The 11503-nt window shown below is 52.2% G+C and overlaps 1 protein-coding gene across 1 annotated transcript; it reads left to right on the forward strand.

Moving 5' to 3' along the window:
- The first annotated feature begins 77 nt into the window (after positions 1–77).
- Positions 78–6028, forward strand: NOP2 (NOP2 nucleolar protein). Its single transcript, XM_041411052.1, has 16 exons — positions 78–191; positions 266–311; positions 387–472; positions 1556–1818; positions 2110–2153; positions 2267–2439; positions 3218–3417; positions 3520–3609; positions 3689–3776; positions 3872–4012; positions 4181–4320; positions 4584–4673; positions 4944–5066; positions 5153–5250; positions 5348–5478; positions 5586–6028. Exons 1-16 carry the CDS (start codon positions 86–88, stop codon positions 5843–5845), a joined length of 2079 nt encoding a protein of 692 aa, XP_041266986.1. The 5' UTR covers positions 78–85; the 3' UTR covers positions 5846–6028.
- Positions 6029–11503: the final 5475 nt, after the last annotated feature.

Consider the following 11503-nt stretch of genomic DNA (forward strand, 5'->3'; position numbering starts at 1 on the left):
TTCCCGCGGCGGGGCGGGCCCGCGGCCCCTCGCGTTCCGGGGCCGGGCGGCCCGCGCCGCTGACGTTGCCGCCCGCGGCGCGGCCATGGGGCGGAAGCTCGACCCCAGCAGGAAAGAGAAGCGCGGCCCCGGGCGCAAGGCCCGCAAGCAGCGCGGGGCCGAGGTGGAGCTGGCCCGCTTCCTGCCGCCAGGTAAGTGCGGCCTGCACCGGCCCGCCCCGCGGCGCCCGCCCGCGGCCGTCTGACCGCCGCGTGTCTTCCCGCAGAGCCCGAGGCCGGCAGGAAGAAGCTCTCCAGTCACGGCAGAAGGAGGTGAGCGGGGCGGTTCGGCGGGCCGGGGCGGCCGGGCCGGGCCGGGGCTGATCGGCGCTTCCCCTCCCGGTGCAGGGCTGCGAAGAGGCGGCTGGGAGCGGGCGGCGGCCCGGCGGGGAGGAGGCCCGCGGGAGGAGCAGGAGCGGAGCGGGAGCCCCGAGGTGAGTGCGAGCGGGTGCGAACCGGGATGGCGGGCCGCTGCTCCCCCGTCCTGCTTCCCCCGGGCGCTGCCGCCACCGTCCTTTTCTAGCGTCGTTTTCCAGGCAAAGGACACGTGGAATTTCGTTCTTTTAAATCACAGAATCCTAGAGATCCTGAGTTGGAGGGGACCCACAAGGATGGTTGGGTCAGCTCCTGGCCCTGCACAGCACCATCCCAAGAGTCACACCGTGTGCCTGAAGGCGTTGTCCAAACGCTTCTTAAACTCAGACGGACTTGGTGCTGTGATCGCTTCCTTGGGAACTTGTTCCAGTGCCCAGCCACCCTCTGGGTGAAGAATCTTTTTCTGATATCCAACCTAAACCTCCCCTGACACAACTTTGATTGCCGTACCCTGGTCCTGTCACGGGTCACCACAGAGGAGATCGGTGCCTGCCCCTCCTCTTCCCCTCATCAGAAGGTTGCAGCCTGCAGTGAGCTCTCCCCTCAGTCTCCTCCTCTCCAGGCTGAACAGACCAAGTGACCTCAGCTTCCTCTCCAGACCCTTCATCATCTTGGCCCTCTTTTGGGTTCTCTGTAACAGATAACAACAATTTTATCTGATTTCTGGTGGCTGCCATGCCAGGAGGCAGTGTTGTCTGAAGAGCTAGTCAAAGGTCTCTCTTCTGCATGTTAAATCCATTTTTTACTTCTCCTCCATTCACAGCACGGTTGTTGCAGGCTGCCTTTATAGCTGAGGCTTTTAAGTCTTTGTGTTACATCTTGTGTAGCCCAGGAAATTTTTAAAGTAGAAAGAAGGGAGGATAGACAAAGACTTGGGACAGAGGGTACTGCAATATGTCAGAGCAGGTACCATAAGAGTTTTGTGGCAGTGTTGTAATTTGGAATTCTAGTTAGATCTCCTGCAAGGTCCACTGAGGGACAGGTGAGAATATGCCCAGGACTTCATGAGATGTAGAGAGCAAGCAGTCCCTCCCTCTGGACAGGCAGCTCAGCACTCCAACTAAGGCCTTCTTATGTAACAACTGAAAAAGCAGAGCAGCTGATTTTGAAATACTTCTAACTTTTAACTGCTTTTTCTGTAGCTGAAGAGCAGCTGTCCCCACAGAAGGACAAACGTGCTGTAAAGGCAGCAGGACAAACTGCCCGTGGCCGTTCTGGCTTCAGTGATAGCAATTCCAAGTGGCTGGCTCCAGCCAAAGCCAAGAAAACCCAGCCAAAAGGAAACCATGTGGAATTATCCAGTGATGGTGAGCTGGAAGAGGGCTGGGAGATGGAGGAGGATGAGGATGGGAGCAGCGAGGAGATGGTGGACGATTATGGTGCTTCATCATCAGAGGAAGAAGAGGTAGGAACTTCTTGCCCTTGAGTACGCAAGAAACACGTGATTTTGTTGGCTGAAAGGACCCCTCGGGCCTGGGGGAAGGGATGGCTTTGATGGCAGGGGGTGGAGAGATGGTGGAGAGCTTTCCCTTCTTTTCTTCACAAGAATGATTTCAAGTTTAGCAGCTGATTCCAGCGTAACATTCAGTGCTTTTGTTTGTTGTCCCTTTTAAACAGAGCAAGTAAGTTTCACAGATGGTGGGAAGCAAGGGGACGACTGTGGATGTTTTTTGATTAATCTTTTGTCTCTGTTTAGCTGCTGCCTATTGAAAAAGCTGCCCTGAAGCAGAAGCCTGAGAGGTGAGTGTGTAGAGCCTTTCCTGGGTAGATGAGGAGCCTGTGTTGTTATTCTTCTGTCTTTTGTGCCAACTAAGAAGTGGTAGTTGAAAAGCATCTGTGTTCTTGGTCCTTAGGGAAGCCCTCAGTGAAGATGACAGCGAAGAAGAAGAGGAGGAGGAAGAGGAAGCAGAGGAGGCAAGCAAGCAGAAAATGGGACAGAAGGAAGAAGAGGGCCCAGATCTGCAGCTCATCCTGGATATAGATGAGCCATTTAAACTGCCAACTAGTGAAGAGATTGAGAAGGAGGATATCCTTTTTATCTGTGACATCCAGAAGCCATGTGCGTGATGCAGCACGGGGCCTGGATACAACCAGAGAGCTTCACTTGGACTTTATCATGCATATTGCTTAGCAAAAGTGTCTGTGCATGGCAAGGTATTTTTAGCTGAGCTGTCCTAATAGATAGTGTATAATGCTGTGCATCTGTATAGCACAGTTAGGAAATCTGTGACGCCCTGTATGGGGCTTGGAACCTGCCCTAATTTCCTTTCTAGTCCTAAATACATATGGATGATTTATTATGTGGTTTGTTCCTCTCTACCCTGATTTTCCTGGTGGGTGTTTGCATTACCCATTCCCAGAGTTTCTGATGACAGCAATTCTAGCATCCAAAGTGCTTGCTTCTGGACTTTGGTGATTTTCATTTCCTGCCTCCCTTCTTACACTCCTCTGTACTGCTTGGTTGCCCTTGGAGAATTGCTGGTCTCTTTTTCTGCTGCAGGTAATGCTTTCTGTATTAAAACACTTCTTTAGGTTTTTTTTGTTTTTTCAATAGAAAGAAAATTTCTCTATTTATCTAAAGTAATTCTTTTAAACACCCTCTAGTTCTGCTTTGTGGACTTTTTTTGTCCAGTTTAATCCTTTGAGTCCTGCATCTGCTGAGCTCTGATGGAAGCAGTATTCCAGCAGAGCCTTTCTGGAGCAGGCTCTGTTGTGGCGCGCGCGTCCGGCGCGGCTGATTGTACTTGTGAAGAATCCCTGTGCGAGTTCCTTGGCTGTTGGTCATTCCTTGACTGTGTTCCCACCTGCTGAGCCCCCTGACCTGCACGTCATTCACCAGCGCATCCAGGGCAACATGGAGGTGCTGCAGGACTTCGGGGTGAAGCGGGAGGAGGGGCGCTCCCGGCAGGAATACCTGGCGCTGCTGCGCCGGGACATGGCCGCCTACTACTCCTACAGCGACTTCCTGCTCACCAAGCTCATGGACATCTTCCCTCTCCCTGAGGTGGGATCCTGCCCTGCCCGTAGCTGTGCTGACTGACGGGGGTTTGGCTGCATCCCTGAGAATTCATTTCTGTCTCTGTTCTCTGTCCCTTCTTCCGTGCAGCTGATAAACTTCCTGGAGGCTAACGAGGTTCCGCGCCCCGTCACCATTCGCACCAACACGCTGAAGACGCGGCGGCGGGACCTGGCACAGGTGAGCAGGAGCCGGTGGCCGTGTCCTGAGCTGCCTGTCCCCCAGAGTGGTGGCTCAGTCCCTTCTCCTTGTCCTGCAGGCTCTCATCAACCGTGGCGTGAACCTTGACCCCCTGGGGAAGTGGTCGAAAACGGGGCTGGTTATTTATGACTCCACTGTGCCCATCGGTGAGATCGCCTTTACCCTACAGGGCTGAGCTCACCCGCTCCTGCTCCCCTTTCTTTCACGTGTCACCTCCTTCTGTTCTGCCTTCCCTGCCCAGGTGCCACCCCGGAGTATCTGGCCGGACACTACATGCTGCAAGGAGCCTCCAGTCTTCTCCCTGTCATGGCGCTGGCTCCACAGGAGAATGAGCGCATCCTGGATATGTGCTGTGCCCCAGGAGGCAAGACCAGCTACATAGGTACCATCCTGGGGCCTTGGGAGGGATGCTCTGTCAAGTGAGGAGTTCCCACACAGAAAGGGGGAATGGAGGGGGACTGAACTCGAGGACAGGAGGGGGTGGCTGGCACTGGAGATGAAGGCACATGAGGTTTTCAGCCCCTTGCTGGTGTGCTTTGCCCTCTGGCAGCTCAGCTTATGAAGAACACAGGGATGATCCTGGCTAATGACAGCAGTGCCGAGCGGCTACGTAGCGTGGTAGGGAATTTGCACCGCCTGGGAGTCACCAATGCTGTTGTGAGTAACTGCGATGGACGCCAGTTCCCCAAGGTACGTTCCTGCTTACAGTGCTTGCCCAGAGCTGCTCTGCTGTCCCTTGGTGAAGCTGTGCTCTCCAGAGTCACCTGTCACAGCAGGATGAGCAGAGCTGCTGGGGAGTGTGTTTGTTACATGATACAGAGGCAGGAAGGTGGACAGGGAAGAGGGAGAAGGAGTTTTTCCTGCCTTCCCAGCCTTCTGGTTCCTCTTCTAGTCTTGGCCTTGTTTTGAGTCCCCACCTGTGAGTGCAATTCCAAATCTACATCTGCCTGCAGGTGCTTGGAGGGTTCGACCGTGTCTTGCTTGATGCTCCTTGTAGTGGAACAGGTGTCATTTCCAAGGATCCTGCTGTCAAAACCAACAAGGTGGGTGGCAAGTGCAGACTCAAGTATGAGTCATGAGAGGAAGGCCTTTGGGGGCAGCTTTGTTCTTGAGAGATACCTACAATATTTTTTTCCTTTTCTTTCCTATTGTGTGTGTTGTACCAGGGCTGGTTTCTTGGTATTACTTCTGCAGAAGACTCCAGACTCTTTTACATTATGTGTGCTCTGCTCTCCTGTCATTCCCTCATCCACAGCAGAGGCATGGGGTGCTTCCCTGTGCCTGTGGCATCCTAACCTTTCATTCTCCCTCAGGATGAGAAGGATATCCTGCGTTGTGCCCACCTGCAGAAGGAGCTGATTCTTAGCGCCATAGATTCGGTCAATGCTGCCTCAGAGACAGGGGGCTACATTGTCTACTGCACTTGCTCCATCATGGTACGTGCCTCCTACCATCATCTGCTGTGGTCACCTCCTCCTCAGGAGATGCTGGGGTTTGGATCCTAACGCTTAGCCTCTGGCAGGTGGAGGAGAACGAGTGGGTTGTGGATTATGCCCTGAAGAAACGCAACGTCCGTTTGGTGGCCACAGGCCTGGACTTTGGCAAGGAAGGCTTCACCAGGTGCGTGCCGGGTCACAAGCTGCACATGTGACTGCTCCTTGGTGGCCAGGCTTGAGCAGAGGTGCTGTATCGCTCCTCACCCCACTTCCTCCTCCAGGTTCAAGGACCGTCGCTTCCACCCGTCCCTCAAGTCTACGCGGCGTTTCTACCCCCACACGCACAATATGGACGGGTTCTTCATCGCCAAGCTCAAGAAGTTCTCCAATGCCATCCCGCAGGCACAGAAAGGTGACGTAGTGCTGGAGCTCAGCTGAGCTGGCTGGGCCTGCCCTCGCAGGCTGCTAACCCTGCAGAAGCCACGCGGTTCTTCTCACAGCGCCTTTCTCTCCTTTCAGATGAAGAGCCTGCTGTGGAAGCGGCAGCTCCGTCCGCTGTTCCTGATACCATCATCACGGAGCCTCCCCCCAAAAAGAAGAAACTTGAGGGATCAAAAGCTGACAAAGAGCAGAAGCTGCCCCATCCCGCTTTGAAGAAGAAACGTTCATTGCAAGCCCAGAGGAGACCCTTGAAGTCTGTCCGGCCTTCTCCCAAAATGATGCGGCCTAAAGTCCCTACCAGGAAGAAGAAGCATAGAGTGAAAGCAAATGGACAGTGAGAGGAACTGCTTTTCCACATGTTGGTCCCTTCCTTGGAGAGCAAAGGCTGCTGCAGCTCTCTGTGTACCCCCACTCTGCTGCTCTGTGCAGATCATCCCTGCAGCTCTGAGCGCCTGGGACAATGATAGCCCCCTTTGCATCAAGGACTGATGCACTGACCCATTAAAAGTTTTATACTCTTGCTCAAGTCTTGTTCTTTTTTCTTGGAACATTAAATACAGAATTCTGCTGTGTCCCCTTATTCCTTTGCAGCAGAAACCCCTCTTACTCCCAGCTGATGCTCTGGCATTTCTGGTGTCTGTCCTCATTCCCTACAACAGGGATGTTTGTGCAGAAGCAGTGGGAGCTGAAACCCTTGCTGCCTGCATGAAGGCTGTATTGTGTGGAGCTGTCAGCTGAGTGCTTTGTCTGGGCAAGGCTCTAGCCCAGTGCTTCCGCAGTTCCGTTGTCACTTAGTTCACTCTTGTGACTGTCCCCATTTCACCATTTTTCTGGTCTCCAGCAGTGTCTCAGTTCTTGGCCTCCAGACTTGAGCAGGGATTGCTTTTGGTTTGTGGAGCTGTACAGTGAAGATCTCTGCCTTTATGGTCACCCAGCTGCAGCTGCTCCTCCTAAGAGACAGCAAGCAGCGATCTGGGCTGTTTCTATTTAAATGTCCTGGTCTGCTACGTGTGAGGCTGCAGCTTTCCACCCTATCGATGCCACCAGGCACAGAGCGATCAGCAGAAACTGAGGGAACCTGCTGTGGTGAGTGCCCAGGGAAACACAAAACAGCACTTAAAAAACATGAACAAAAAAGGCCTGATCCTGTTCTTGCTCCCTGGCCCATCAAACCTGGACCATGCTGGTGGATAGTCTGCCCACGCTTTGCTGGGTCTCTGGCAGCTGGTCCTCGGGCTTGTGATCTGTCTGCTGCCTGGTTCTTAGGCCTCTTTCCTGCTTGCAGGCTAGCCCAGCTTGCAGTTAGCTAACGGGCCAGCAGCGTGCATGCATGCAGGGAAAACAGCTGGGATTAGCTTAATGCCAGGCCAGGACAGATGGTGGTAATTGGGAGCAGGGCTCAGCCACACAGGCACACCGACCCGCAGCCACTCTCCGTGTGACTGGCTCCTATTTATTCCTTTCTCCATTTCCTATGCTCAATTCTCCCTGATTTAGCTCGATGCCTCCCTTGATCCTCAACAACCCATAGTAAGTTTTGCTCCCATAATCTTCCTTAAAACATTGCATAATAAACTTTACACGCTCCTGCAGTTTCTCTCAAACATCCCATCACAGATCTGCTCTTTCCCACGAAGCCCATGATAATGCTTTTTTATCAGTTGTGAAATTTCTGGCTGGAGCTCTTCATGGTTGCACTTGTGTAATTCCTGTAATGGGTTCAGTGTCTCAGGAGTCCTGGTCTTTGTTACAGACCTTGTTATCTTCTGCTTTTTAGGGCTTATCTATCTGTTTGTTTTGTTTACTATAACCCTGTTTGGAGTGGAGAGGGGAACTGACTTTATCATTTTGTGTTGAATAGCCATTAAACAAATATCTTCCAAGTTGAAAATTAACTTTTTCCCCATGCTTCCTTCCCCATGTGAATTAGGTCAGGGAGGAGCCTCTGAATGCAACTGTCTCACTTTGGGTTTGTGTGTGGAGGTCTGGATTGTTGGTTACAGAGGACCCAAGGGAAGATTTTCGACGTCTTTCAGAATAATTAAATAAATGCTAGGTGCAACAGCACCCAAGGGAAAGAATTACTGATTCAATATTGCATTTTTTAGTACCCCCCATCTGCATAAACGCTGTAAACTGGGAAATGTTCAGAGAAGACAAATGCACCGTAAGTTTTAGTGAGAAAAGCAGCGAGAGCCTCTTTAAGCCCTGGGCCTGTCCTTTCGGGAGCAATGCGGATCTGTCCCGTGTTGTTGCTGCCTGCTGAGGTAACCATGTGAGTGTGCAGCCTCAGCTTGAGATCCAGTTCATCCTGATAACCCCATCAGCAGGGATGGAGTTTTCCTGGCTGGAATCCCAAGTTAACTGTCTGTTTTCCAGCAAATGTCCAAATTATGGTGGAATTTCAGCCCTGAAATGCAGGAATAACCACTGCTTTAAGTGTGTCAAGAAAATTTCTCTCTTGCTGAGCGTTGTTCCAATCACTTGGCATGCCTGCAAACCTTTTGTTATAGCTGGGAAGAGATGGGATAAATTTTCATCTCTCTTTGGTGGTTTGATCTCCTGCTCTTGATTTCAGCTGTTGCAGTTATTGCTGTTCAGAGAGATAATGTTGAGTGTGACATTGAAATGCCACCATTGAGCTTCAGAGGCGGTACTGGGGATGCAGCAGCTGGGGACAAAGCTTGGTGGTTTCCTCTGCATTCTGGTACCAGGCTGTGGTCACATTAGGCTTGTGCTTGCAGCCACCTCCTTACTCTGGGAATCTTTTGTTACCTGAAAGCTGAGATTTCTGGAGAATGTGACTGCTGGATCATCTTTCAGTACCTTCCTTTAATGTGTTTTAATATCTGAAAGCTGCTGATAACGAGGCTTGCGGGAGCTGAGACAGAGCAAAGCAAGAACTGAGGCAGAGCAAGGATTGAAAGCAGATCTGAGGGGCAAAAATGCTGTCACAGATTAAAAGCTTGTTGAGAGCAGTCGTGATATCTGTTCCACTGTGCTGCGTGCCGTCCTTCTCCCCAGACTGGGAGTCTGTTGGAGAAGCCTTATCAGGGCACAACGAAGACAGCCAGCTGGCAGCTCCTGCCTTGCAGGCTCCAGCAGCTCCCCTCTGCACACCGGGAGGGAGAGGCTCTGCAACCTTGGGGTGCTGCAGGAAGGAAAGTGAAGACTTCTGGGGACAGGAGTGTGTAATGGAAAGAGAAGAGACTGCAGCGGTGACAGGGTCAGTCACTGACTCCAGTGATGTCATGTGCTGTAATGTCTGCTCTGGCTGCGTTGCCTCATGTCCGCCTGTATCCTGAGCAAGGGGCTGAAATCCTGCCCTGCACTGTTCAGGGACTAGGGTATGAAATCTGGATCGTCGTGCACACACTGCATTGCACGTAACACCCAGAGATACAGACACCTTTGTAGGGGCTGAATCCACAAATGGCCCAAGAGCCATCAGTGGATCTTGCTCCCCCAGCTGTCCATCCCTGCTAGGGAGGTGTGGAGAGCTCCTGAGGAGGATGTCTGCAAGTCCCACTTGCCTGATGGAGTCTGGAGTACCACTGAGAAGGTAAAATCTGTTGGGTCCCAGGCTCTAGTACTGCCTAGAGCTGCCTTCTCATGAAAACCTGGCTTCAAAACTCCCTCCTGGACTGTTGTTTGTGTATTTTTAGAAGAAAATGCATGCCCTCCTTTGCTGTTAGACAGGAACATTTCTGTGTGTTACGTGTGGCGATCACCTAGCTGCTGCTGGCAACTGCTCCTCTGCACCCATTTCTCCACATCTGCACTCAAATCCAGGCAGCTGACTGGGCTGGTGACTTTGCTAGGCCCAAAAGTCGTGTGTGCATTGCAACACCTCCCTCTGGTTATGGATAGAAACAATTTTATGGATCAGTTTTAGTGAAGAATCTTGGAAGCTGGAAGACTTGAGAGTTTACACAGAAATACTTTGGCAGTGTTGAGCAAGGGAGGAGGTACCACTGAGGTACATGGGGAAAAGGGGGGCGGGGAGATGGGGTACAGACACACCAAGGAGACCTATGCCTTCCAAAACGAGCCTCTGTGAAAGCTGTGGAGCTGATCTGGACAGGTTTCACCTATGAAGTACCTTTGCAAGGAGGGTGTGCTAGCTACCAAGAGCTTCTGAGATCTGGGAGAGGAGGAGCATCTCAGCCTGGTAATGGATGTTACAGCTGGGCAAATGCAAAGGCGACAGGTGACTTTAATAGAGGTTTGCAGCTGGGAAACCTACCTTGATTTGCCCATGGAGGATAGTGGTAGAGGCTTAATCTCTTTTCACTGCACTGTCAGCAATTAGAGACAGAGTCCCACAGGAGTACCTGATCTGAACTACAGGAATTTGCACTGTCTGTTTTGCACAGGGTCAGAAAATGCAGTGCTTCTTCCTTGGCCTTAAAATCCATGGAAGATAAATACTACGTTTGCAAGTGTCTATTTTCACACTGGCTACAGGAATGATTTTAAGGGCTGTAACAAGCAGCTCTGCATGTCAGCAGCTGCAGTCCAGCAGTGCCACTGCTGACCGTGAGCTGATAAAGAGGGAGCAGGAGCAGTGGGAGGGTCTGGAGAGGTGGCAGGTGTTAGGTGACCCAAGAGGGGAAGATGAGGAGCAGGAGCTGTTGTGAGCCGTAGTGAGATTGAGGCCCAGAGGAGGAGTGCTCTGGGTACCAGGATTGTCTCCAGCTTCTGGGCTTCTGCGGGAATAAGTAGAATAATTTGTCCCTTTGCCCCAGTAATCTTCTGCATCAGTAGGAATCCTTTACTCCAGCAAGTATCCTAAGCAAACGAAGTTAGAGAAAAAAGGAGGCTCCACGTTGCCTCCTGTCCCGGAGGCAGCAGGAGAGCTGGTGGGAAGAGGTGCTGGAGGTCTGTAGCCCAGTCCCTGCTGTAAGCAGGGCTGTCCTGGCACTAGGTCACATCACTGGATTTGCACAGCTGAGCCCCAAGAACCACCACAAAGAGAGATCCCACCACCTGCTCCAGTGCTGTGCTGGCCTGCTGGTAAAAAAAGCTTTTCCTGATGGATGGCAATGCCTTCCTCCACTGGCATTTCATTAATCAGCTCCACTTGCTGGGTTTCCCCAGCCGGACAGAGGCAGAGCTCAGGAAAGCACTTGCTGCACAGTTTGTGGTGTTGCCCATGCTCTCCACTGCAGCAGCAGATCCCCCCAGTCTGACCTTGCTTTCCCAGGTGCAAGGGTATGGAGGAGTAAAACCAGGAGTGTGTGAGAGGGGAGGATGTGGCAGAAGGCACGGGTTGCCAGGCAAGCAGGCAGGCTGTGGCAGCGTGGGGGACGGGTGACAGGACGTGGCAGCAGGAAGGAGGGAGTCAGCAGTGGCTGAAAGTCACATGCTGGGAGGTTTCTGAGCTGGAACTGTCACTGCTGCTTCAAAACAAGCTTCTTGACTGGGATCCCTCTTGTCCATCTGTCCTTCTCTTTTCCCTGGGTGTTTATTTGGTGGCATTGCTGCCAGGCACATTGCTCCCTACCAGCTGCTGTTGCAGCACTGATTTTTGGAAGATGGGAATCTCTTCTGCCTGCCCATGAGGACAACCTTCCTGCCCTCCACTCCCTGGAGAAAAGCACTGCTTGCCACTGCTCAGACTCCCTAGTCAGAGGAAGAGCAAAGGAACATCTGCTTGAGAAGAGGAAAAGCATTAAAAAGGAGGTGACAGAAAAGCTCACTTCTTCCCCAAACCAAGCCCATCTTGGAGGGACTGAAATCCAGTTGAGCTTCAGTGGTCATGGGTGTGCCAGGGAGGATGCAGATGGTTACTGGTGGGAGAGGAAGTATTATAAATGCACTTGGGGGCTGCTCTGGGGAGCCTTGCGTCGTGGGCAGGACAGGGGATATAGGCCACAGGATATAACTGATGCTGGACACAGCAAGGCCCGAGAGAGGAACAGATTTGATTTGGACTTCTCCCGGGTCAGGATGGCAGAAGAGTAATGGAGGGATGGAGGAGACCTGTAGCCCTG

The sequence above is a fragment of the Onychostruthus taczanowskii genome, unplaced genomic scaffold (genome assembly GCF_017590055.1).
Source record: "Onychostruthus taczanowskii isolate IOZ18803 unplaced genomic scaffold, ASM1759005v1 scaffold34, whole genome shotgun sequence".
Classification (NCBI taxonomy): Eukaryota; Metazoa; Chordata; class Aves; order Passeriformes; family Passeridae; genus Onychostruthus; species Onychostruthus taczanowskii.

Bases quoted from the DNA above. Each gene is read 5' to 3' on its own strand.
- NOP2 (XM_041411052.1), top strand. From the start codon at position 86: ATGGGGCGGAAGCTCGACCCCAGCAGGAAAGAGAAGCGCGGCCCCGGG. The intron at 3,777-3,871 runs GTGAGATCGCCT...TTCCCTGCCCAG, and splicing joins TGACTCCACTGTGCCCATCG to GTGCCACCCCGGAGTATCTG. The intron at 5,067-5,152 runs GTACGTGCCTCC...AGCCTCTGGCAG, and splicing joins ACTGCACTTGCTCCATCATG to GTGGAGGAGAACGAGTGGGT.